General features: G+C 43.0%; 1 protein-coding gene and 1 pseudogene across 3 annotated transcripts in view; one reads left to right on the top strand and one right to left on the bottom strand.

The window, feature by feature from the left end:
- Window positions 1-27,665, bottom strand: part of ctif (CBP80/20-dependent translation initiation factor) — a 230,741-nt gene that overhangs the window by 133,909 nt on the left and 69,167 nt on the right. For all 3 annotated transcript variants that reach the window (XM_072574834.1, XM_072574843.1, XM_072574824.1), the window contains exons 2-3: window positions 8,817-9,002; window positions 4,932-5,012 (exon numbers count right to left, since the gene is read on the bottom strand). In XM_072574834.1, the coding sequence (XP_072430935.1) occupies window positions 4,932-5,012; window positions 8,817-8,993 (258 nt within the window). In that variant the 5' untranslated portion in view covers window positions 8,994-9,002. The remainder of the gene's footprint in view (window positions 1-4,931; window positions 5,013-8,816; window positions 9,003-27,665) is intronic.
- On the top strand, window positions 14,730-27,348 carry LOC140482849 (recQ-mediated genome instability protein 1-like; annotated as a pseudogene).

Raw genomic sequence — 27,665 nt, forward strand, 5'->3', positions numbered from 1 at the left:
GGACAGGCAATAAATGCTGACGAACTAGTGTTTCCCTCATCCATGAATTAATAAAGGGACACAGCACCTCACATTTATCGGAATTAAACTCCATCTGCCACTCCTCAGCCCACTGGCCAATCTGATCAAGATCTTGTTGTACACTGAGGTAACCTTCGCTGTCCATTACACCTCCAACTTTGGGTGTCATCTGCAAACTTACTTCACAGGAGGCGCTGCAGCATTGAGGCTGTCAGCTAGAAAGGGGACAAAATGTCTTCAAACCAAATTCACAGGTCAGCAAACATACCCACAACAACTGCAATTAGTATCTACAAATCTTTACACAAACCTTGAACTACAAAAGGTTGTAATCTCAGGATTATTTGCAGTGCCACGCCCTGAGTTATCAGAATAGGAAGATAGATTAGATGAACATGTCACAGAGTCATAGAATCATACAGATGTACAGCACGGAAACAGACCCTTCGGTCCAACTCATCCATGCTGAGCAGATATTCTAAATTAATCTAGTTCCATTGCCAGCACTTGGTCCATATCTCTCTAAACCCTTCCTATTATAGAACAGAGAACAGTACAAGCATAGTACAAGCCCTTCGGCCCTTGATGTGGTGCCGAGCTTTTATCCTACTCTAAAGATCACACTAACTTACATACCCTACATTTTACTATCATCCATGTGGTTATCCAAGAGTTGCTTAAATGTCCCTAATATATCAGAGTCTACTACCAATGCTGGCAGTGCATTCCCCCAATACACCACTCTCCTTGTAAAGAACCTACCCTGACATCTCCCCCAAACCTTCCTCCAATCACCTTAAAATTATGTCGCCTCGTGATAGCTATTTCTGCCATGGGAAAATGTCTCTGGCTATCCACTCTACCGATGCCTTTCATCATCTTGTACATCTCTATCAAGTCACCAGTCACTCCAAAAAGAAAAGCCCTAGCTCCCTCAACCTTTCTTCATAAGATATGCCCTCTAGTCCAGGCAGTATCCTGGTAAATCTCTTCTGGACCCTCTCTGAAGCATCTAAATCCTTCCTATAATAAGGCGACAGAAACTGAACACAATATTCCAAATGTGGTCTAACCAGGACTCTACAGAGCTGCAGCATAACCTTGCAGCTCTTAAATTCAATCCCCCTGCTAACGTGTGGCAACTTTGAGGGATCTGTGGACATGGACCCCAAGATCCCTCTGTTCCTCCACACTGCCAGGAATCCTGCCTTTCACCCTGTATTCTACATTCAAATTCAACTGTCGAAAGTGCATTACTTCACACTTTTCCAGGTTGAACTCTATCTGCCACTTATCAGCCCAATTCTGCATCCTGTCAGTGTCCTGTTATAACTTACAACAGTCCTCCACACTATCCACAACTCCACCAACCTTTGTGTCATTGGCAAACTTACAAACCCACCCTTTCACTTCCTCATCCAGATCATTTATAAAAATCACAAAGAGCAGAGATTCCAGAATAGATCCCTGGGGGAATATCACTGGTCACAGAGCTCCAGGCTGAATACTTTCCACCTACCACCACCCTCTATATTCTATGGCTAGCCAATTCTGTATCCAAACATCCAGATGTTCCTGCATCCCATGCTTCCTTACTTTCTGAATGAGCCTACTATAGGGAACCTTACAAACACCTCGCTAAAATCCATGTGCACCACATACACTGCTCTACCTTCATCAACATGTTTTGTCACATCCTCAAATAATTCAATAAGGTTTGTGAGGCATGATCTGCCCCTCACAAAACCATGCTGACTATCATAAGTCTTGTCTCTCAGAGTCCTCTCCAATACTTTGCCCACTATTGACGTAAGACTGACTGGTCTGTAATTCCCAGGATTATCCCTATTCCCTTTTTTGAATAAGGGAATACATTTGCCACCCTTCAATCATATTCATATGCCCAGCCAGATGCCTCTTAAATGTTGTAATCGTACCAGCCTCCACCACTTCCTCTTGGCAGCTCACTCTATACACGCACTACCCTCTGTGTGAAAACTTTACCCCTTAGGACCCTTTTATATCTTTCCCCTCTCACCCTAAACCTATGCCCCCTAGTTCTGGACCCCCCCACCGCATGCCCCTCATGATTTTATAAACCTCTATAAGGTCACCCCCTCAACTCCCAACATAAAACAGGGAACACAGACTCAACCTATTCAGCCCTCTTCCTGTAGCTCAAGCCCTCTCACCCGGGAAACATCCTTGTAAATCTTTTTTGAACCATTTCAAGTTTCATAACATCTTTCCTATTGCTGGGAGACAAGAATTGTACACAATATTCCAAAAGCGGCCCAACCAATGCTCTGTAGAGTTGCAACATGACGTCCCAGCTCCTGTACTCAATACTCTGACCAATAAAGGAAAGCATACTGAACGCCTTCTTCACTATCCTATCTATCTGTGACGCCAGTTTCAAGAAGCTATGAATCGGCACTCCAAGGTCTCTTTATTTAGCAACACTCCCCAAGACCTAACCATTAAGTATATAAGCCCTGCTCTGATTTACCTTTTCAAAATATCCCGAAAGAGATGGTGTACAAGGGATGACTTTAGACTTTTGGATCATTGAGACAGTCTCTGGAGTAGGTGGGACCTGTGCAAGCTGAACAGGGTGCACCTGAACTGCAAGGACCCAATATTCTTGTTGTGAGGTTTGCTTGTGGGATTGGGAAGGTTTTAAATTGATTTGGCAGGAGGATGGGACACAAAGCAGATGTAAAATTAGAAACAAGATTCATTTAGAAACAGAAGGAACGCGAGGACAAACCAGTAAGCACAGAACACATGGGCAAGATAAGGCACACTGGAAGCACTGGAAAGCTAAACTGTATCTATTTTAAGGCACGGAACCTGACTGGGAAGATGGTTAAACTTATGAGCCTTGATCAGCACATGGGAATATGACATTGTTGCAATCACTGAGACAGAGTTTATACAGCATGGAAACAGACCGTTCTCGTCCATGCCAATCAGACATCCCATTCTGACCTAGTCCCAATTGCCAGCATTTGGCACATATCCTTCTAAACCCTTCCTATTCGTATATCTATTTAGATGCATTTTAAATGTTGTAATTGTACCACACTTCCTCTGGCAGCTCATGCCATACACACGCCACCCTCTGTGTGAAAAAGCTGCCCCTGAGGTCCTTTTAAAATCCTTCTCCTCTCTCCTTAAACCTATGCCCTCTAGTTTTGGACTCCCCAATCCTAGGAAAAAGACCTTGGCTATTCACTGCTATCCATGCCCCTCATGATTTTATAAACATCTGTGAGGCTATCCCTCAGACATGGTTGAAGGAAGGATTGGCAGCTCAACATTCCAGGGGATCAAACTTTCAGGCATGATTTTTGGTTGGGGAGGGGCATGAGCAAACCTCACAGCGAGGATATTGATAGAAGAGACCATCAGGGCAGTCGTGTGGAAGGATGGGAGGATGCCTTAGATGGCTCTTCAAACGAGACCTGAAAATGTGTTGCTGGAAAAGCGCAGTAGGTCAGGCAGCATCCAAGGAACAGGAGAATCGACGTTACGGGCATAAGCCCTTCTTCAAATGAGACCACCTGAGTAGGACATATGAATGAAAATGGGCGATTACTTTGTTAGGGTTAGGAACTTTGGATTAGAATTTCTGAGGAAGATAGAGGAGCAGATGTTGTAGGCAAATCACAGAGGTGCAGGAGGATTAAGGTTTTAAACTTTTCTAACATTAACTGTGATCGTCTGAGTGTGAAAGAATTAAACAGGGTGGAATTTTCAAAGTGTGTCCAGGAGAGCTTTTTGTGCCAGTACATATATAGCCCAACGAGAGATGGACTAATCATTGGGAATGAATCTGGCCTAGTGGCTTTCCATGAAGCAGAGGAGATTTGGGGGGTGTAATTTGATCCAGGTATACAAAATTATGAGGGGCAAAGATGGGGTAGATCTGAGAATCATTTCCCTTTGGCAGACCAGAGAGTATAAGTTTAAGGTGAGGACTAAGTGCTTTAAAGGGATCGGAGGAGACCATTTTTTTCACCTAGAGGGTGCCAGCAATATGAACATGCTGCCTGGAGGGTGGTGGAGGCAGGTACTCTCTCACAACGTTTAAGCAGCATCCGGACATGCACTTAAAACTCCAGGGGGACAGTAAGCTATGAACCATTAAATGGGATTAGTGTAGTTTGGTTTTCATTGGTCAGCACTGGCATGGTGGGCCAAAGGGCTTGTTTCTTTGCTGCATGGCTCAATGTAACATTCACTGAGAGGAAGGTATTGTTTGACAAAATTATTGAGAATGTATCAAGCTGAGTGGATGAAGGAGAATGGGTGTGGAGTTGGTTTAATTGCTTGCACATTAAAGATTACAACAGGATTTTGACCAGATGGGCCAATGGGCTGAGAAGTGGCAGATGGAGTTTAATTCAGGAGAATTAGTAGATGTAGTATGTTTGAGTTAACAAAAAGCATTTAATAAAGTGCAACAAAGCTAGCATCCAAATGCAGCTGGTAATAGGGAAGACAAGTAGCATGTTAGCCTTTATTTATTATAAGAAGAGCAATATAGTGTACTTCAATCCTGAACAATGCACTTAGGATCCTCCAATTTATATCTAAATGACCTTTAGCTGGCCCCATTTCTTTTCAAACTCATGTGGACTTGACAAAATATTATTAAATTCCAATTTGGACTGGGCTGAAAGATTAAGCAATATGGAAAGATAATGTGCTTACAAATTCCAAATGTAATGCTACCACAAATCAATCTTTTCCACACATTTCTCAAACTCTTTGCAGCTGTCACTTTTTTCCTCGTCTTTTAAGTGAAAATCAGGACTGTAACGACGGCGGAGTTTCGATTCCATGCCTTACAGATCTTTGCTGTGTATAGAAATGGGGTAAAGTATATTGCAGTGAGAGGTTACCTGATTGATTTGTTTGCGGGAGTTCTTCTCCTTTGGGGAGGCCCAGTTTAGAGTTAGTGTGTCTGTGAAATCTTCATTCCACTGTGGGCAAAACAAATAATCATTCAAAAAAAGTGTCCAGTGTGGGCATATCAGCACACAGTGCAATTCTTTCTTACATCAGTGACTATACTTGGAAAGTACTTGACTGGCAGCAAATCATATGGGTCATAGAGTCATAGAGATGTACAGCATGGAAACAGGCCCTTTGGTCCAACCTGTCCATGCCGACCAGATATCCCAACCCAATTTAGTCCCACCATCTACCACCCGGTCCATATCCCTCCAAACCCTTCCGATTCATATACCCATCCAAATGCCTCTTAAATGTTGCAATTGTACCAGCCTCCACAACTTGCTCTGGCAGCTCATTCCATACACATACCACCCTCTGTGTGGAAAAGCTGCCTCTTAGGTCTCTTTTATATCTTTCCCCTCTCACCCTGAACCTATGCCCTCTTGTTCTGGACTCCCCAACCACAGGGAAAAGACTTTGCCTATTTATCCTATCCATGCCCCTCACGCTTTTGTAAACCTCTATAAAGTCACTCCTCAGCCTCCGATGCTCCAGGGAAAACAGCCCCAGCCTGTTCTGCATCACCCTGTAGCTCAAATCCTCCAACCCTGGCAACATCCTTCTCAATCTTTTCTGAACCCTTTCAAGTTTCACAATATCTTTCCAAAAGGAAGGAGACCAGAATTGCACGCAATATTCTAACAGTGGCCTAACCAATGCCCTGTACAGCCGCAACATGACCTCCCAACTCCTGTACTCAATACTCTGACCAATAAAAGAAAGCATACCAAACACCTTCTTCACTATCCTATCTACCTGTGACTCCACTTTCAAGGAGCTATGAACCTGCAATCCAAGGTCTCTTTGTCCAGCAACACTCTCTAGGACCTCACCATTAAGTGTATAAGTCCTGCTAAGATTGGTTTTTCCAAAATGCAGCACCTCGCATTATCTGAATTAAACTCCATCTGCCACTTCTCAGCCCATTGGCCCATCTGGTCAAAATCCTGTTGTAATCTTTAATGTGCAAGCAATTAAACCAACTCCACACCCACTCAACCCACATCACTCAGATGTGACATGGGAGCAGAACCCAGCGCAGGCAGATGTCAATTCTGTCTCCGGGCTCATAGTACTCACAGGTGCATCTGCTGTTTGGTAAGATTTTTTTAAATTTCACCGTTAAACTGTCACTTATTCCAAAAACCAGCTGGTCCCGAGGGTTTTGGATAAAGGACTGTGTACCTGTACAATCATTTTCCAGATCTTCCAGTCTCTGGATTGCAATGTGTATAGGAGTTAGAATAAAATCGAAAGGTGTGGTACTGAAAAAGCACAGGTCAGGAAGCATCCAAGCGATATTTCAGGCATAAGCCCTTCATCAGGAATGTGGGGGAGTGGTGAAGGGGCTGAGAGATAAATAGGAGGGTGGGGGTGGGGCTGGCGGGAAGGTAGCTGGGAAGGTGATAGGTAGATACAGGTGGAGGGGTGATGGTGATAGATCGGAGGGAAGGGTGGAGCGGATAGATGGGGAGGAAGATGGACAGGTAGAACAGTTCAAGAGCGTGATGCCAACTTTCAGGGTTGGATCTGGGATGACATGGGAGAACAAGAGATGAGGAAACTGGTGAAATTGACGTTGATGCCAGGTGGTTGGAGGGTCCCAAGGCGGAAGATGAGGCGTTCTTCCTCCAGGCTTCAAGATTGGATTTGGCAGTGAAGGAAGTCCAGGACTTGCATGTCCATGACAGAGTAGGAGAGGGGAGTTAGGATATCATGTTACGGCTGTACAGGACATTGGTGAAACCATTTTTAGAATATTGTGTACAATTCTGGTCACTCTTCTACAGGAAAGATGTTGTTGAACTTGAAAAGGCACGGAAAAGATCTACAATGATGCTGCTGGGCAGGAGGGTTTGAGTTATCAGGAGAGTTTGAATAGGCTGGGTTTTTTTTTCCCCTGGAGCATCAGAAGCTGAGGGGGGACTTTATAGAAGGTTATAAGATCATGAGGGGCATGAATAGAGTTTTTGTAAGGTTGGGGAGTCAAAAACTAGAGGACATAATTTTAAGGTGAAAGTGGAAAGACTTAAAAAGGACCTGAGGGGCAATGTTTTCACACAGAGGGTGCTGTGTGTATGGAACAAGCTGTCAGAGCAAGTGGTGGAGGCTTGTACAATTATAACATTTAAAAGACATCTGGATAGGTATATGAATAGGAAGGGTTTAGAGGGAAACGGCCAAATGCTGGCAAATGGGACTAGGTCAGATTGACATGTCTGGTCGGTGTGGGTGAATTGGACCAAAGGATCTGTTTCTGTGCTGTATGACTCTATGCTTGGACATACGATCCAAGACCTTAGAGAGGTCTCAACAAACTGACTCCATGGAAATTGCCCAGGAAGCATTAACTCTTGATGGGAAAGTCACCGCTTTCCTGAGATCCTCAGACTGAGAGTCAGAATCAGACTTGGGACAGTTCTGTTTTACTTAAATGTATACTTTCCAGGAAATGTTAGATAGAAAGTTCCCAGTCTAACTCTTGGGTAATGGTACAACTGACATCCAGACTATCCCCTTTGACATTTGCAGTATCCCTCCACATCCCCCACCCTCAATAACCCAACTCTCTGCTTACCTGGCCTAATTAGGCCCTTCTAAACCAAGCTCCTCCCAGCACCTCCCAAAGTCCCCCTCCACTTGGCAATAGAATCATAGAGTTATACAGCATGGAAATAAACCCTTCAGTCCAACTTGTCCACACCAACCAGGCATCCCACTCTGCCCTTGTTCCTTTTGCCAGTATTTGGCCCATATCCCTCTGAACCCATCCAGATGCCCTTTAACTGTTGTAATTGTACCCAGCTGCTGTAATTAATGCATTCAAGGATATTAAGGGAATTAAATGAGGAATTTGCAAGGGCAATAACCATAATCTTTCATCGAGTCAGTATATCCTTGTTCAAGCAAAAAAAAATGGAAAAATATGTCCAGCAACATGTCCAGTCAGTTCAGTCCTGTACCACTTCCTCTGGCAGCTTGTTTTATGTACACACCACCCTCTACATGAAAAAACTACCCCTCAGACCCCTTTTAAATCTTTCCTCTCTCACCTTAAACCTATACCCTCTAGTTTTCAACTGTTCCACCTCAGGAAAAAGACCTTGGCTAGTCACCCTACAAATGCCCCTCATGATTTTATAAACCTCTATAAGATCACCCCTCAGTGCTGGTGAAAAAAGCTCCAGCCTACTCAGCCTCTCCCTATAGCTCAAACCCTCTAGTCCCAGTAACATCCTTGTGAATCTTTTCTGCACCCTCTCAGGTTTAACAACATTTTTCCTATAGCAGGGAAACCAGAATTGTATGCAGTATTCTAAAAGTGGCCTCACCAATGTCCTGTATAGCTGCAACATGACATCTCAATTCCTATATTCAAATGTTTTGCTGAACTCCAAATACTTCTTGATGTAACCCACTGACCTTACCTAACTATTCTTACTATTTGCTACTCTACATACTCATCCACTGACACATCAAAATGCTATTTAAAGGTCCCAAAACTTTTCAGTGTGTTAGTGAACACCTACAAGAGTATGGCAGCTAGTGCCATCAGAAGGGGCTATAGCTTGTTCTAGTTTTATCTTTACACATCCATTTTTACACTGAGTGTAATGGCAGTTTGTGGGAGTAAGAATTGCCTCCAATCTAAATCACTCACACAAATAACACAGTCGTGACATGGAACAGCTCTGTTCAAACAAGAGCATTCAACATTATCCAAGAATGCTTGTGCATCACCTTGGCAACATAATCCAGAAGCCACATACCTGTGAGTTTGGTGGTGTCCTTTCACCATCTGCATCAGTTTCTGGTTTGTCTGTAAGTAACCCCTGAACCTGGTATTCTAGGACATAACTGTCAATGAATCGCTCAAGTTCTTCTATCTCTTGGGAACGGTTACTTCCAGCCTCTGAAGAAGCGGAGGCTACTGAGGAGTTCTCCATGTCTATGTTCTGGAAGAAAAGAACACATTAAATGAAAATCAAGTGTCAAAACTGAAAAGTACAGTAGCAGAATTGAACTATATGGCTCTTGAGTCTGTTCTGGAAATCAATAACATCATGGTTAAGCTTAAACCTCAACTTCATTTTACTGTCTAATTATCATATCCCTAAGGACTAAAGAAAATCTATCAATCCCAATTACTGAGCATCTACAACCCACTGGAGTACAGAATTCTAGAGATACTAATGAAGAAATTTTCTCCTCATCTCAGACAAATAGTTGTTGACAGCTTAGGGTCATGTCTTGCTTAGCTGTGGCAGCACGGTGACTCAGTGATTAGCACAACTGCCTCACAGCATCAGGGACCTGGGTTTCATTCCACCCTCAGGTGACTGTCTGTGTGGAGTCTGCACATTTTCCCCGTGTCTGCGTGGGTTTCCTGCGGTTGTTCTGGTTTCCTCTCACAGTCCAAAGATGTGCAGCTTAGATGGATTGGCCATGCTAAATTGTCCAGGGATTTGCAGCTAGGTGGGTTAGCCATGGGGAAAGGGAAGAGGGGTAGGGCTGGGTGGGATAGTCTTTGAAGGATTTGTGTGGACTCAATAGGCTGCATGGACTGCCTACCCTATAGGGATTCTATGATTCACACCAATCTAGTGGAAATAGTTCAGAAACCTGAAACTCCGATAATGTGTAAGTGATCATAAAGTTAATGGATACTCTAAAAAAAAAATTAACAGCCTTTCAAGAAACAAATCAGCTTCTATGCCGGGTCTGTAATACATTTGACTTCAGTTCCACAAGTATGTTACAAACTTGATGGGCAGAACAGCCTCCTTCTGTGCCATAAATTACTCGGATTCTAATGGGGTTGACATTTGGCTCTCCTCTGAAGAGGCTTAATAACAATAACTTACTCTATTGGTATTACTCATAGGCAATAAATATAGGCCTTGCTGGCAATGTCCATATCTTAAGGAGGGAACATTCCAAAAAAAAATGCTGATTGTAGTTTCTGTTCTATGATTAAATAGTAAAATAATCTTCCAGAAACTGAAATTAAAAGGGAACGAACTTATTAAGCTCCGGACGCAAGAACAATATAGTCAAATGAATCATTGAAGGAAGAGTGTTTTCAAAAAAAAATCATAGAAATTTTATTTCTATGCACACTCAGTCTTTAAATTTGATTTCATTGCGTCAGCAGGATGATCAAGATGATGCATTAAAACAATCTAGTGATTAAAGTCTGAAACAACTCTAATTTTTAAAAAAATGAATATACCACATTAACATATTTGCGAGACAGAGATCAGAAACAATTTTGCAGAACTTTTAACTGCTAATGAAACTGTACAAGATTAATTTGAAAAACATTTTACAGTGAGCAATTTCACAATTCTATGAGAGAAATAAATTCAATTAAAGAGAATAAAATGAATCCAATTAGTGGACTCTCATTATAATCTTCTTGGCTTGTCTGAACACTATGCCCATGGCATTTAACAGAGTAAAATAATTTGTGATCATACTGTACTGGGACTAGGAAATAACAGACTGCGTAAGACATTACAATTAGACCCCAAGTTAATTCTCAATAAAGCAATAACTCAAGTATAGAGTCACAGAGTCACAAAGCATGGAAAAATAAACCCTTTGGTCCAACTCGTCTGCACCTTCCAGATATCCCAATCTGACCTACCCCATTTGCCAGCACTTTGTCCACATCAAGTCATTCAGGAGAACTACCTGATTGGATCAGGTTAACAGCCCCAATCAGGGAGCCCTGGCTGACAGATAAAAATAGGAATGTTAGGGCCGACTGCCTGCCCCTCTTCCGGGGTTACGTTAGAGTCCGGGTGTCCTTGGAGAAGGAGCACGCGGTGTCCACCAACACCCTGGAGTTGTTCAGGGAGAGGTGGGCGCCGCAAGGAGTGGAGTGCATCATTTCTCCCTCCAACTCTATTTTGATTTAATCCCTACCCTCCCCTTCACTGTTTTGATCACACAGCATTGCCCTTTGATGTGAAGGGCAGTGCTTGTCACTGGCCACTCGGGTGTTTTCCTATTTTCCTGGTGGTGGCAATTGAATAAAGATTCGTGCACTTTGTGTCTTTCACTGTGTTTCACACCTGCACACACAGAAAAAAAAGAAAAAAAAAGAGAAAAAAAAGAAGAAAACAAAAGACTGTGAAACCCACACAGCATTGCCCTTTTTTGTGAAGGGCAGTGCTTGTCACTGGCCACTCGGGTAAAAAAAAAGAAAAAAAAAATAGGAATGTTAGGGCCGACTGCCTGCCCCTCTTCCGGGGTTACGTTAGAGTCCGGGTGTCCTTAGAGAAGGAGCACGCGGTGTCCACCAACACCCTGGAGTTGTTCAGGGAAAGGTGGGCGCTGCAGGGAGTGGGGTGCATTATTTCCCCCTCCAACTCTATTTTGATTTAGTCCCTCCCCTCCCCTTCACTGTTTTGATCACACAACATTGCCCTTCGACGTGAAGGGCACTGCTTGTCACTGGCCACTCGGGTGTTTCCTTTCTTCCTGGTGGTGGAAACCGAATAAAGATTCGTGCACCTTGTGTCTTTCACTGTGTCCCACACCTGCACACACACAACATGGGTGCTGGGGGAAAAAAATAAGCACTACCACAGTTAGGCGGGTTTAAAAACAAAGAAGAAAAAAAGAAAAAAAACAGGAGTGTCAGCATTGCCCTTTAATGTGAAGTGCACTGCTTGTCACTGGCCACTTGAGTGTTTCTTTTCTTCCTGGTGGTGGAAATTTGAATAAAGATTTGTGCACCTTGTGTCTTTCACTGTGTCTCACACCTGCACACACACATGGGTGCTGGGTAAAAATAAGCACTAAAACGAAAAAAAAGACAAAAAAAGCAAAGGAAAGAAAAAGTAAAAAAAAAGAAAAAAGAAAGGAGTTTCAGGGGTTCTGCTCACTCTAGAGGAGCTGGCTCTGGGCTAGCTGGGTCAGTGTCATATACTATGCAAATATTAATAAAGGGAGACTTGGTGATAGGATACAGGCCTTTGTGGAGTTATTTCAGTGGAGACAAGAGTGAGATATTTAAGTGAGATGTTGAAAGACCATTTGGTATGTGGGATTAATGATGTGATTATGCAAAAACGCCTATAAGATGAAGCCCAACAGGACTTTAAAGAGGTACTACAACTGGCTTTATGATCAGAAAATGCAGCAAGTGAAGCTTATGACTTACAGAGAATGCTGACAGAAGTACACACCCTCACTAGGGCCGAGCTTGGGGAGACACTTGAGTCAAGACAATTGCCTTGCCTCACTCAGGACATACGGTGAATGGAGGGACTCAAGGTCAACCCACAGTAAAACCCAAAATAAAACCAAGCCTTGGCCAAACGGTTAAAATTTTCTCAAGTATCTGGACGGGAAGATCATTGTAGTTGCTGCCAGTATGCAGACTCAAGATAGCCACTAGGCCCGAACTGAGTAAGAGGACTCATAGGCCTGTATCCAGGAGAGTGCACACCCTGGAAAATCCACCTACATTTAGTTTTAAACAGTTAATTTGCTTAGCAGCATCTAAATCAGAACAAATCAAAATAAATATCTGGTTAAATGGAGACCGGATTCTAATGGAGATCGATACCAATGTAGCTGTATCAATGATTGCTGAACCAGTCCTGACCAGAATTCCCTCTAGATTCCAATGATTATTATGTCCAGTGGGTCGGTTTGCCTTTGTGGGTATTTCAAACAAACAGTAAACTGCTTTTCACAGCGGATAAATACCCAGTCCCTTCATGAAGCTAAACATGAGTCATATGTAACTGCAAACGTGAGTAGATGAGGATTCCCAGAATTATCTATAATTAATACTCATAAGAGTTTGTACCAATATATGAGACTGTTATTTGGGGTATCATCAGCATGTGCCATTTTCCAGCGGGCAGTGGAGAACACTTTACAAGGCCTACCCCAGGTCTCCATTTATTTAGATGATATACCAATAACAGAAGAGAAAAAAGTGTGTTTCGGACACCTGAAGCGACTTACCTGGGCTACAGAGTCAACAAAACCGGGTTACAGTCGATTGAAAAATAAGTGAGAATTATCAAAGGTGCTCAGGCTTCCATGTCAGTATCAGAGCCGAGGTCTTTCCTTGGGCTCTTATGGAAAATTCATATACAATCTGGCCTCCGTTCTGGCACCCTTATATCTGCTATTGACAAAAGGCCAATCTTGGAAATGGTCTTGTCGCCAAGATGTAGCCATTGGGCTAGTGAAGAAACAGCTATCATTGTCTAAGGTGTTGGCAAACTACGATCACAAGCAAGATGTGGTGCTGACATATGATGATGCCTTCCTGTACAATATCGAGGTAGTGTTGGCTCCATGAGGCCAAGTAGCAAATAGAGATGCCCTGAACTGCCTCCCACTGGCAGGTACTGGTATGCCTCCCCAGAAGAGTCCATTCTGGTTTTAAATTTTCGAGATATGTTTCCAGTTACTGCTGACAATATCAGACTTTGGACATAAAATGATCACGTCTTGGCAAAACTAAAACAACTGTGCTAATGGGAGAAACAAAAGGGCCATTATAACCAGAACTGAAATGTTTCTGGGGCAGTACTGGGCCAGTTTCACAGTCCAGGATGGCATATTTACTATGGAGAGCAAGAGTGATCGATCCGAATAAAGGTCATTGCAAAATACTGGCTGAAATCTATCAGAGTCTTATTGGCAAGAAATTATGTTTGGCATCCAGGACTGAATCCTGACATAATCATGTTGGTAGAGCAGTGCCCAGAGTGCCAACAAGGATAATATTACCACCAACAGCTCCCCCGTATTTGTGGGAATGGCTGGGTAAACACTGGACTCGGTTACAGGTTGACTTTGCTGGTCCTTTCATGGGGCTGTATGTTTTTAGTAATTGTGGACAGCAACTCGAACTGATTGTGCTGTGCACAGAGTTCATTCATCCAACATGGGGTTGACTATCTAAAAGTTGTGAGCATTTTTTGCAATATGCAGATTCCTGGATATACTGGTCACAGATAACAGACATCATTTACCAGCAAGAAATTTGAATATTTCCTACAGTCGAATAGCATCTGGACAGCTCCAAACCATCCATCATCCAATGGTCTGCCAGAAGGAGCAGTCCAAACTTTGAAGGAAGGCTTAAAGAAACTCCACTAAATATTAAACTGTGCCAGTTCCTATTTGATTATAGGACCACTCCCATGCAACCACAGGGACAGCTCCAGCAGAGTTGCTAATGGGGAGAGGACTCCACACCATGTTAAATCTGATTTTCCTGGACTCTAGGAGGGGTAAAGGGAAACAGCAACAGAAACTCCAACATCGGGCACAAGACTCTTCTAAGAGGGAGGCATTTTACTTCAAGGGACAAAGTTTGGTATCAAAACCAAGGGAGGGGCACTGCATGGGCAAAAGGCATGATTGATGGAAGGTCAGGTCCTAAGAATGCAAAGTTTGGGTAGGTGAGGCAGACCTGAACAAGCACATGATCCACATGAAAGCTGCAACCTCACAAACGGAACAGGAACAAAACATACCTGGCCCCCTCAGAACATCCTGCAAGGTTGTCAGAACCCATGGGTTTTCCCTTTCTGTCTAGTGTCGAAGAAACCTCTGAAGACAAGATGGTCATGACATGTCACTGCCTCAACACCGTTATTACCTGAAGATGAATTTCGGCTGAGACACTCCAGGCGCAAGAGATGGCCTATGGACTGGTACACACTGCTAGTATCCGAGCCAGAGTTGAAGGAACTGGACCTGGTGTGAAAACGGCCCAGGAGAAGCTGCAGAAAAACGAATGGGGCTATGTCCCAGGAATTAGAAGAGAGGGATGTAGTGTATGGAAAAATGTCAGCCAGGTGGACCCTGATCGAATACAAGTTCCCTGATTGGACCAGGTTAACAAGGCAAAAGTGAGGACTACAGATGCTGGAAATCAGAGTCTAGATTAGAGTGGTGCTGCAAAAGCACAGCAGGTCAGGCAGCATCTGAGGAGCAGGAAAATCGACGTTTCGAGCAAAAGCCCTTCATCAGATCTAATCTGGATCAGGTTAACAGCCCAATCAAGGAGAGCTGGCTGACAGATATAAACAGAAGTGTCAGGGCTCTGATCACTCTAGGGGCCAGCTCTGTGCTAGCCTGGACACTGTCATGTATTATGTATGTATAAACAAAGGATGAGCTGATAACAGAGAGGCAGCCTTTGTGGAGTTATTTCAGAAGGGACTGTAGAGCTGAGGAGGCAGATGTTTGTTTTACACAGCAGGTTATTGTAAAGGATTTTGATATCTCCCCACAGAGACATATATGTCCAACCAAGCCTTCATGTAGCGTGTAAGAGAGTTTAATTTCTAGAGGACAACAAACTGTGATTAGTTTGTAGCCGGTAAAGAGATCAACTATTGACCAGTTGAAAAAGTGAGGAAGATAAAGAGACAAGAAAAACAAATCATGATCAAAAAATAATTCCAAAGTAGATTACAGAAGGAGAAAGACAACCTCATAGAGATGTACAGCACGGAAACAGACCCTTCGGTCCAACCCGTCCATGCTGACCAGATATCCCAACCCAATCTAGTCCCACCTGCCAGCACTTGGCCCATATCCCTCCAAACCCTTCCTATTCATATACCCATCCAAATGCCTCTTAAATGTTGCAATTGTACTAGCGTCCACCACTTCCTCTGGCAGCTCATTCCATACACATACCACCCTCTGAGTGAAAAAGTCGCCCCTTAGGTCTCTTACATCTTTCCCCTCTCACCCTAAACCTATGCCCTCTAGTTCTGGACTCCCACACCCCAGGGAAAGAGACTTTGTCTATTTAGCCTATCCATATCCCTCATGATTTTGTAAACCTCTATAAGGTCAGCCCTCAGCCTCCGACACTTCAGGGAAAACAGCCCCAGCCTATTCAACCTCTCTCTATAACTCAAATCCTTCAACCATGGCAACATCCTTGTAAATCTTTTCTGAACCCTTTCAAGTTTCACAACATCCTTCCGATAGGAAGGAGACCAGAATTGCATGCAATATTCCAACAGTGGCCTAACCAATGTCCTGTACAGCCGCAACATGACCTCCCAATTCCTGTACTCAATACTTTGACCAATAAAGGAAAGCATACCAAATGCCTTCTTCACTATCCTATCTATCTGCGATTCCACTTTTAAGGAGCTATGAACCTGCACTCCAAGGTCTCTTTGTTCAGCAACACTCCGTAGGATCTTACCGTTAAGTGTATAAGTCCTGCTCTGATTTGCTTTCCCAAAATGCAACACCTCGCATTTATCTGACTTAAACTCCATCTGCCACTCCTCAGCCCATTGGCCCATCTGATCAAGATCCCATTGTAATCGGAGGTAACCTTCTTCACTGTCCACTACACCTCCAATTCTGGTGTCATCAGCAAGCTTACTAACTATACAGCACAGTGGCACAGTGGTTAGCACTGCTGCCTCACAGTGCCAGAGATCTGGGTTCAATTCCCGCCTCAGGCGACTCTGTGTGGAGTTTGCACATTCTTCCCGTGTCTGTGTGGGTTTCCTCCGGGTGCTCTGGTTTCCTCCCACAATTGTGTGGGTTAGGTGAATTGGCCTGGCTAAATTGCCCGTAGTGTTATGTGAAGGGGTAAATGTAGGGGAATGGGTCTGAGTGGGTTGCGCTTCATCGGGTTGGTGTGGACTTGTTGGGCTGAAGGGCCTGTTTCCACACCTGTAAGTAATCTAATCTATATCTCTTATGCTCACATCCAAATCATTTATATGAAAAGTAGTGGACCCAGCACCGATCCTTGTGGCACTCCACTGGTCACAGGCCTCCAGTATGAAAAACAGCCCTCCACCACCACCCTCTGTCTTCTACCTTTCAGCCAGTTCTGTAACCAAATGGCTAGTTCTCCCTTTATTCCATTAGATCTAACCTTGCTCACCAGTCTCCCATGAGGAACCTTGTCAAACGCTTTACTGAAGTCCATACGGATCACATTTACCTCTTGCCCCCATCAATCCTCTTTGTTAGTTCTTCAAAAAACTCAACTAAGTTTGAGAAGTGATTTCCCACGCACAAAGTCATGTTGACTATCTCTGATCAGTCCTTGCCTTTCCAAATATATGTACGTCCTGTCCCTCAGAATTCCCTCCAACTACATGCCCACCATCGATGTCAGGCTCACTGGTCTATCGTTCCCTGGCTTGTCCTTACCACCTTTCTTAAACAGTGGCACCACCTTACTAGTTTAAATCCTCCCGAACATCCAGTATATCAGTCCTCTTCCAATTTACGTGCAATCTGTCCTTCTTGCACAGGTCACTTCTACCCCAAAACAGCTTCCAATGGTCCAAAAATGTGAATCCTTCTCCCATACACCAGCTCCTCAGCCATGCATTCATCTGCTCTATCCTCCTATTCCTGCCCTCACTAGCTCATAGCACTGGGATTAATCCAGATATCACTACTCTAGAGGACCTCCTTTTTAAATTCCTGCCTAACTCTCAACCTTTCCCTTCCTATTTTGTTGGTTCCAATGTGTACATTGACCTCCTGCTGGCCCCTCTTCCCTTTGAGAACGTTCTGCACCTCAGAGCAACATAAAACTTTGTTGGGCAGACAAAACATTGCAGGTGCTACAGCGCTAGAGAAGTGCTGTAATAGTTACTGGTACATTTGGGAGGCATGCCAGAAAGGAAAGAAAGAGCAAAATGCAGAAGAATGTAAACAATGAGAAAGAGACTAATCTCAGATCTAAAAAAAACTGCTAAAGTTTTGATAGGGGTTAAAACTGGCACAAGGGTAAATCTCTCAATTAGAGAACAGCAGACAAATCATTAACAAGAGAGGAGAGGGAAAGAAAAGAAGCAAGTTTGTATTATAAAGCCCTCTTCTGATTCTCAGAACATCCCAAAGTACTGTTCCACTATGACCCTAATAAATATTAGGAATACCCATAAGAATGTGAACAAAGTCCATCACCTTTTTCGAATGTTTGGTCATTTTAATTATTGTGTTGTGCTTGGTTTTGGGTGCAGAAGCATTTGATTTTGAGTTAGTGAGACTGGTGTTCTGGCAAACAGAATCAATCAAATGAACTGAATTAATACAGCCAACTACTACCTAGTAAGATATTTAACAGCAGATACATTGAAGAATCGTTCACTATTTTGGTAAGTTATTTCTTCACTTAGTTTCAATCAACAAATCTGCTGTGTCAGTAAACGTTACCCTCAGGCCTTTGGTAATTAAACTCTGAACTGGTCACTAGGAGGGGTGTGTAAACACCTAATGAAAGTGCATGTTAGTCCAATAAACATGCAACTAAACACAATCTGGGAGAGCACTTCTGCAGACTCCACAAACTGGGCCCAGAGCTGGGACCTGATTAGTTGTTATAGCTCAGTACTGAATGTGCTGATGGAGTTAAAACTAACAATAAAACGAAGACACACACCACCAAGTTATAAACAGCCTCTCTTTTACAGAATTGACAGCAATGGAGTGGCTCCCAGGGGTAATGTTTTTTTAAAACAACGCTAATTTCTCTAAAGGAATTAGAATACTTTAATCTTTAGCTCAAGGTTTTCATAATAAAATTATACCCCACCTACAATATTCAGAACAATAACAATTTGCTTGTGAGGAAACTAAAATGATTGAACAATGAAAATAAATCAGGTTGAGTTCTCCTTAAAAAGAAGCTGGCAAATTCTCAGCAGTTTCAAACAACGGAGAGACCTTTCTAGAAAGAGGGCCTTTTGTTTCCCTTTCTACACTAAAGCCACCTCCTTGTGTTTTGCAAAGCTCCAGTAAATCTCACCGGTTACAACCATTCAAGAGATAGAGGGCCAATGACAAACAGGATTAGCCCATACGCCACTTGGCAGGCAAAGCAGCAGTGAGTCACGTGACTATGAAGCACAACATAAACATGGCTAATCCTCACTAAAATGTAGCTGATGCCTTGTTGGCAAGGATTTAAATTTCTGTAGCTATTTATAGGCAGCAGCAATCAGCAGGTCAGAATGCAGTTCGAATAACCGATGGAGAAGTTACGTTAGAAATGGGAATTTAAAGAATGACATTCCCTGAATGCTTTTATGAACTGAGTTCCAAATATGCAAAAGCGCAACCTTTTCATTTTTGTTTTTAATAATTTGCATTTATATAGCACCTTTAAATGACCTTTAAACACCATAATGGCTCTCATAAGAGAGTTATCCAATAAATTTAACCCTGAATCATGATTTCACTGATGACATGAAGCTTTCCTACAGACATTGGCCCAATTTTCCCTTTCTATTTAAAAAGAAAATGTGTGGTAAGTCAAACACCATACCCATCCATGAGATGACTCACCAGATCAATCCATCAAGCAACTCATTAAGAGTGGAGAAGTGAGCAAAGGTGGGTATCGGGCCTGCACACAGGCCTCAATAATTGCGAAGCTGCCAATCAAACTTCAGCATCTCCTCATCCAGAAGTTTGCCAGTGGAGGCCTACTTCTTGGGGGAATCTAGAGATGAAACGCTAAGACTATTTTTCATCTCATGAGATGTTGGTCGGGGGACAGAAGTATCAACAGAGTCAGAAGTGAGAGGGTGGCTTTCAGAGGCTACCCTCTTGCATACCATCCGTGCGTCGGTCTGACCCATATTGGGGCAATGGTAGATCTCCTCCCACTCTCAACTCAGTTGGATTTCCCATGGAAATTAGCCCCTTTTCATGTTTGACAAGGAGGTAGCCAATTGGGGAGTAGGCAAGTAAAGGTCCTTAAGTGGCCATTAATTAATGAGTATAGCAATTCATCCATGGACCTTGTCACTCAACATTTAATTGCAGAAGTGGCAAGAAGAGTTTCTCTTCCCTCCTCTAAGGAGGGGGAAATTCCTCCCTCTCAGTTTTGAGGAGGGAAAAGGGAAGTAGATAATCGATAGGAGAAGGTTTCGGAGGAGATTTCAGAGATTAGAAGCTTCACTGCTGAAGGCCAGCTACCAATGGTAAAGCTACTGAAAGCTGGTAAAGTCACTGAAAATGCCAGAATTAGCCGAACAGAATTCTCTCAAAGAATTGAAGTGCTGGAGGAGGTTACATGGAGAGAGATAGGGAGGCCAGGGAAAAATTTTAAACAAGAATGAGTAATTAAAAATTGTGTTACTGAACATGGATCTAATGCAAACTCAGCAACTCAGGTAACTGGCAAACAGAAAAGTACAGCAGATCAGGCAGCATGCGAGGAGCAGGAGAATTGACGTTTCGGTTAGCATCTGCAGTCCTCACTTTCTCCTAATTGGTGAACAGGACTTGGTGCAAAATATAAGCAGCAGAGTTTATGATGACTTCAATTTTTCTAGAGGTCAGGACTTTTCAAGTCCTATGGGACAGAGGCTAGGAATCCTGCAGCATCTTACCTCCTGAGTCTTCAAAGTCTGTCTACCACCTGCAAGGCACAAGTCAGGACTGTGATGGAATACTCCCCACCTTGCCAGGATGGGTTTAACTTCACCAACACATGGAAAACATGACACCATCCAGGACAAAGTGGCCCACTTGACTAGCGCCACATACACGAACGTGCATTCCCTCCACCACCATTACTCAGTAGCAGCAGTGTGTACTATTTACAAGATGCATTGCAGACATTCCTTTGGCTGCTTAGGCAGCATCTTCCAAACCCACAACCACTTTCATCTAGAAGGACAAGGGCAGCAGATACATGGGAACACCACGACCTTCAAGTTCCCCTCCAAGCCATTCGCGATCCTGACTTGGCAGAATATTGCCATCCTTCACTGTCATCCTGGAATTCCCTCCCGAAGGACATTGTGGGTCAACCCACAGCATATGGGATGCAGCAGTTCAAGAAGGCAGTTCACTACTACCTTCTCAAGGGTAATTAGGGAGGGGCAATAAATGCGAGCTGGCCAGTGACACCCACATCCCACGAGTGCATTAAAAAAAGGCCTTACAACAAAGTGCCTGTAACCGTAAACCAGCACTCCAACTATGCTTCAAGAAAAATTGTTCAACCACTGCTAGAAAACTAGCATCCACCTAGCAACGTGGATAATTCCCAGGTGTGTCCTAAGAAAAGTTCAAGTTCAATCTGGCCAGTGATTGCCCTTCTCTCAGCCATCAGCCAAGTGGCAAAAGGTATCACTGACAGTACCATCAAATGGCACTTACTCACCAATAACCTGCAAACAGATGGTCAGATCAACTTCCAACTAGTTCCAGACTTCATTGTGGTTATGGTCCAAACATGAACAAAGAAGCTAAATACTGGAAGGGAAGCAAGACTGACTGCTGTCAGCATCATTGCAGCACTTAAACAGGTACAGCATGAAGGAGCCCATCAAAATTCAAGTCAATGGAGTCAGGGAAAAATGCTCCACTAGTTAGAGTCACAACCAGCAGAAAGGAAAATGACTGTTGGACACCAATCATCTCAACCTCAGTACATTAACCTGTGGAACTCCTGTAGCAATGATGTGGGCCCAACCACCATCAGCTACTTCTAACCTTCTGATGTATGGAAGGTCATTGATGTGGAGATGTTTACTCTAAGTACATAATATTCACACATTCTCTCACGACCTGAACAATCTTCAGGCTTTGGCTCATAAGTGGCAAATTCTGCAAATGCCAAACAATAGCCATATCCTGTCAAGGGAGGTGATACTGTGGTGCTTTGCCACTGGATTGATAAAGCAGTCTCAGACTAAATGTTCCATGACAGAAGATAATAAAACGTGAATTTTTTAAAAAAATTAAAAGTCTAATGGTGACCATGAAACCATTATCAATTGTTATCAAACCCCATCTGGTTATTAACACTGTTTAGGGAAGAAACATCGCTGTCCTCCCCAGGTCTGGCTTGTTTATAACTCTTAACTGCTCCCTGAAATGGTCCAGCAAGTCTTTCAGTTCCATCATATTGATTTTAAAATCAAAGTTTCAAAATGAAGGACGGATACTGGAAGGACGACCTGGCATGGAGCTAGGTACCAGAAACAACAAAGGCAATCTTGAAGTCCTCCTTATCGGCATCTGAGGACCTGTGCCATAATTGAGATAACTGTACCACACATGGTCAAGCAAACGTCTGATGTTGCCTAAAGTATGATCCCGCGAGTATGACAATATCACCATACCTGGATATGATTTATTACTGTCACATGTATGGAATACAGTGAAAAGAGTTGCTTTGAGTGTTGTACCATAGAAGTGCATCAGGGTTGCAGAATACAGTATTACAGCCACAGAGAAAGTGCAGAGAGATCAACATTAACATTTAAGAGGGCCATTTAAAAGTCTGATAACAGTGGGGAACAAGTTTGTTCTTGCATCGGTCATACATATAGACAAACTTTTATATCTTCAACCTGAAGGAATTGGGTGGAAAAAAGTATAACTGGGGTGTGAGGGGTCTTTGATTATGTTGGTCGCCTTCCCAATGCAGCAGGAAGTACTAGATGGAGTCAATGAATGGAAAGTTGCTTTGTGTGATGGACATGTGGTGTCCCACCAGTGGACAGATCCAGCAGTTGTGGCAGCACAGTGGTATACAGTTGGGAGTGGAATTGTATTGGGACTCATCATTGACTATGGAAACTTCTTGATGTTTATTGTGTGCTACACCCCCATATACTCCAGTATTTCTCCATGTTGAAGACTACTTGGAGGAAGCATTGAGGGTGGCAAAATCACAGAATGTACTCTGGGTGGGGAACACTTTAATGTTCATCCAAGAATTGCTCAACAGCAATATCACTACTGATGGATCTAGAGGACTTTGCTGTTACACGGTCTGCAGCAGGTGAGGGAATATTTATCATTTTTGCATCTCTGATTATCTGCTGCTGTAGTCTTCAGTTTGTATCTCAGGCCATTCCTGATTATCATTATCTTGTTATTTACTATATTTTGCTACATCTCTTCTCATATGATATGTCCCCACCTGCAAATCAGTTCAAAGCTCCCTCTCTGTACCAGGTATAGGCATATAAACATACTGGTCCTTGTCCAATTTAGCTTGTACAACTTATAATCTCCCACTTTCTCAAGTACTGACACCGGTGCCCCATGAAGCAAACCCAACTTCTCCCATACATGTGTCAGAGCCATGCCTTCATTGTTGATTTATTTACTAGACACCAATCTGCACATAACTCCAGGTGTAATGCAAAGAACATTACCTTTGAGGTTTTGCTGTTTAATTTTAGCAGCTCACATTCCCTAAGCAGGAACTTTTTTTTCCTCTAGTATTGTCCATGTCATTAATACCATGGTGACTTCAACAACTGAATTCACCCTATTCTACGTCAACTTCCTCTGGAGCCCACAGCAGGACTTGGCCATCAACAACGTTGTCTGAATTCTTGCGCTCAGCTGTAGGGAAATGTATCTATCCACTGACTGCTATACCTTACCACAATATTTCGATTTACTCCCCCACTCAAAGGACTTCCTGCACTATGATATCATGGCCAGTGAGCTTATTCACACTAGCTGAATCATCCTGACATATAATGGGATAATTACAAGGGCTGAAGCTCTCACCCTCCTGGCCCTCTTATCTAGTTCACAGGCAGTCACACGCTCTTATTCTTAACAAATGAACAAATCAGCTTATCCCATCTTCAGGGAAATGATTATATCTTGGAACAAAGTAACTTTCCTCCTTTCCTGATGTAAGTTCAGCTTCCACCTCACTGACTCTGAGCAGGAGCTCTTCTAGCCACAGAGACATTCTGCACTCATGGCTTACGGTGGAGTCCACTAGTAGTGAGATTTGAGTCTCCAGAGCATAGCACATAAGATAAAAAATAACTTTTGTGTGTGTATCAACTACCCTGCCTGAGACCAGTTGTTAAGAGAGGAAATCCCTCATGTGAAGGTCAGGACCCTGAAGTGGGTGTGGAGACTGAAGATACTGGACTAGAATACCGAGATAAGTTGGGATGTTGAGACTTTAAAAGTGGGACAAGCATTCCTATTACAGGCTTTAAATGCTACAGTCTTTTATTTGCATAAGTCTAGCCAGAACTCTTGATGAGCATTGTTATTGTACTTTAAACAATAAATTACTGATATCTGACAGTAGATAGAGAATTCACATGGAAAATATTGGTGATTATAACATAATGGGTCAATAAAGACCCAGACCTTTTTTTTTTGTTTAAGTTTTAGTTGTCTGCGTTCACTGTGTATGAACAAAGAAAATTTACAGCGCAGGAACAAGCCCTTTGACCCTCCAAGTCTGAGTCGATACAAATCTACTGTCTAAACCTGTCGCCTAATTCCTAAGCATCTGTATCCCTCTGCACTCCATCTACTCATGCATCTGTTCAGACGTATCTTAAATGCCTCTACCACCTCTGCTGGCAACGCATTCCAGACGCCCACCACCCTCTATATAAAGTACATGCCGCATATATCCCTCTTAAATTTTTCACCTCTCGTTACTGAATCCTTCACCCAGGGAAAAAGCTTATCTCTATCCACCCTGTCTATACCCTTCATTATTTTGTAAACCTCAATCAGGCCCCCCCCCCAATCAACTTTTTACTAATGAAAACAAACTTAACCTACTCAACCTCTCTTCACAGCTATCACCTTCCATACCAGGCAACATCCTTGTAAACTTTCTCTGCACCCTCTCCAAACTGTCCATATCCTTTTGGTAATGTGGCAACCAGAACTGTATTCTAAATGTGGCCGAACCAATGTCTTCTACAATTTTAACATGACTTGCCAGCTCTTATACTCAATACCCCGTCCAATGAAGGCAAGCATACCATATTCTGGATTAGTGGTGCTGGAAGAGCACAGCAGTTCAGGCAGCATCTGAGCAGCAGTAAAATCGACGTTTCGGGCAAAAGCCCTTCATCAGGAATACAGGCAGAGAGCCTGAAGGGTGGAGAGATAAGTGAAAAAAGGGTGGGGGTGGGGAGAAAGTAGCATAGTTGGATCGACTCTATGCTGGTTTCCAGCATCTGCAGTCATTGTTTTTATCGCAAGCATACCATATGCCTTCTTGACCACTCTCTCCACCTGTGCAGCAACCTTCAGGGTACAATGGACCTGCACTCCCAGATCTCTCTGCTCATCAACTTTTCCCAAGACTCTTCCGTTTATTGTATAATTCGCTCTAGAATTAGTCTTGCCTAAATGCATCACCTCATATTTTTCTGGATTGAAATCCATCTGCCACTTTTCTACCCAAGTCTATCTATATTCTCCAGTATTCTCTCACCGTCCCTTATGCTTTCTGTTACTCCACCAATCTTTATGTCGTCTGCAAACTTGCTGATCATACCAACAGAGCCCTCACCCAGATCATTTATGTATATCACAAACACCAGTGGCCCTAGCACTGATCCCTGTGGAACACCACTGGTCACCTTTCTCCATTTCGAGAAACTCCCTTCAACTTCTACTCTGTCTCCTGTTGCTCAACCACTATAGTGTTGAGATTTCAGAAACCTAGCAGACATTTGTTACTTAACCCAAGAGCTGAGTTCAGTCAGGTATTTGTGGGCTGTGACTTTTAACATTCTTTCATTGTGCCTAGTTTTAGGAAACATCAAATGTGACAACACTCACAAAGACCACAATAGAAGACATTTTGATATGTTTGGTTTTGGTGTGACAAGTGAAGATGATAATGACCCAAAAGACCATGTGACTGATTACAATGTTATCCAAGTAACTATCAGCTAACTTTGGTGAAGACTAACCCAGAATCTTGATCTGTGATAATTGGGGCCGGGTTGGGGTGGGGGGGGTGGGGGGGGAGTGGAGGAAACAAAGCAGAAACAAGGTTAGGGGTGTCACACAACACCAGGTTATGGTCCAGCGGGTTTGGTTGGGAGCACACTGGCTTTCGGGGCGACGCTCCTTCATCAGGTGACTATCACCTGATAAAGAAGCGTTGCTCCGAACGCTAGTGTGCTTCCAATTAACCTGTTGGACTATAACCTGGTGTTGTGTGATTTTTAACTTTGTACACCCCAGTCCAACACCGGCATCTCCAAATCAAATCAGAAATAGGCTTCTTAAGCCTGAAAATATAAGGATGTTGGGAAGTGAAGTGAAGACACTTGTGGAAGAAAACTCCCAAGAGAGACTACTTGCAAGGTTAATTGGAGAATCGTATGATATTGTTGTAGCTAGAGTGAGTAACAATCAAAATACAACTGAAAGGACTAATGGGATGCCTCAGCTCTTGGATCCTTCAGCAGCAGATGGCAAAGTATGAACTCCCAGATTCCAGAATGTCCAGAGAATTTCAAAGAGAAAATAGAGAATTATTAGATTGTAATGATGAAGAATTTGATGAGTTTCCCTTGGATGAATTTGATGATTTGTTCGTGCAGGGTGAACTGAAAGCAGAAACTGAACCTGATAGAGCAATGAGCCAGTCCCCAACATCCCTCAAATCCTTCGTAGAAGAGCCACAGAGAAATAACATAAAGCATGTTGCAGAAGCAGCAGATAACAGACCCGGTCCATGCCAAGAGCAAAATGTAAAAGCTGCTGATAATACTTCTGGATCTCAATTACAAAGCCAAGCTAAACATCTTAAAAGTGGCATACATACTGAAAATACATAATTCCATGAAAAAGACAGGCATTCCTTCTGTAGATGGAACAAATAATACAAGTGTTCTCACTATGGAACTGAGAAAGAAGCAGATTAGCTCATTAACACTGTATGAGTCCTTTGACAGAAGGTCAAAGAACGATTCAGTACTTGGCAATCTGTGCATCTCGTCTGAAGTAATTTCAGGTTCCTTTGGCAGTGGAAACAATTTTCATAATGATGGTGCAGAAATAAGCAATATGAATGAAAGAAAGTTCAACAATCAGTTTGTGGGTTTGAATTCTCCACCGTTTACATATCTAAACATTCTGTTGGCTAAGAAACCTGATATAATAACTGTGGTACAAATCAAAGAGTTCATTGTTACCTTACTGGACAAACTCACAAGTAATGGTGGACTGTGGAATATTGAAGCTAGAGCTAGAATATCAGATAGTACTGCCTGTATGGATGTAGAACTTGGTGATGACATTTTGAGAAGTTTGAATGGGTTCTCAGTAGCAGAAATGAGAAACTCCATAAAATGCCCTAATCAACAGCAAAAGGTAACCGGGGGAAAACAAAAATGCCAGCAGGAGTTGGTGGGCCGTTGTTGTCTAATGACTATTGAATTTAACCCAACCTTATATACTAGAGTTTTGGCTTTCCATCAAGTAACTCTAGAAGACCTGCAGCATTTAGAATACCGGGTACATTCGGGGAAAAAAACCTGTAATTAAATAATTAAGCAACCGGAGTTTGAGATTTATTTTTCTGAATGCTCTTGCATTATAGGTTTCGAGGTTAATTTTAATCATATTAAGATATATGCTTGTGTTTAACTTGAGAAATTTGGCTTCTGAAGAATAAACAGTTCTTAAAAAGGAAAAAACGTGGGCGGCATGGTGGCACAGTGGTTAGCACTGCTGCTTCACAGCGTCAGAGACCCGGGTTCAATTGGCGACTCTTTGTGTGCAGTTTGCACATTCTCCCCATGTCTGCGTGGGTTTCCTCCCACAATCCAAAAATGTGCAGGTTAGGTGAATTGGCCATGCTA

This window comes from Chiloscyllium punctatum, chromosome 1, assembly GCF_047496795.1.
Source record: "Chiloscyllium punctatum isolate Juve2018m chromosome 1, sChiPun1.3, whole genome shotgun sequence".
NCBI lineage: Eukaryota > Metazoa > Chordata > Chondrichthyes > Orectolobiformes > Hemiscylliidae > Chiloscyllium > Chiloscyllium punctatum.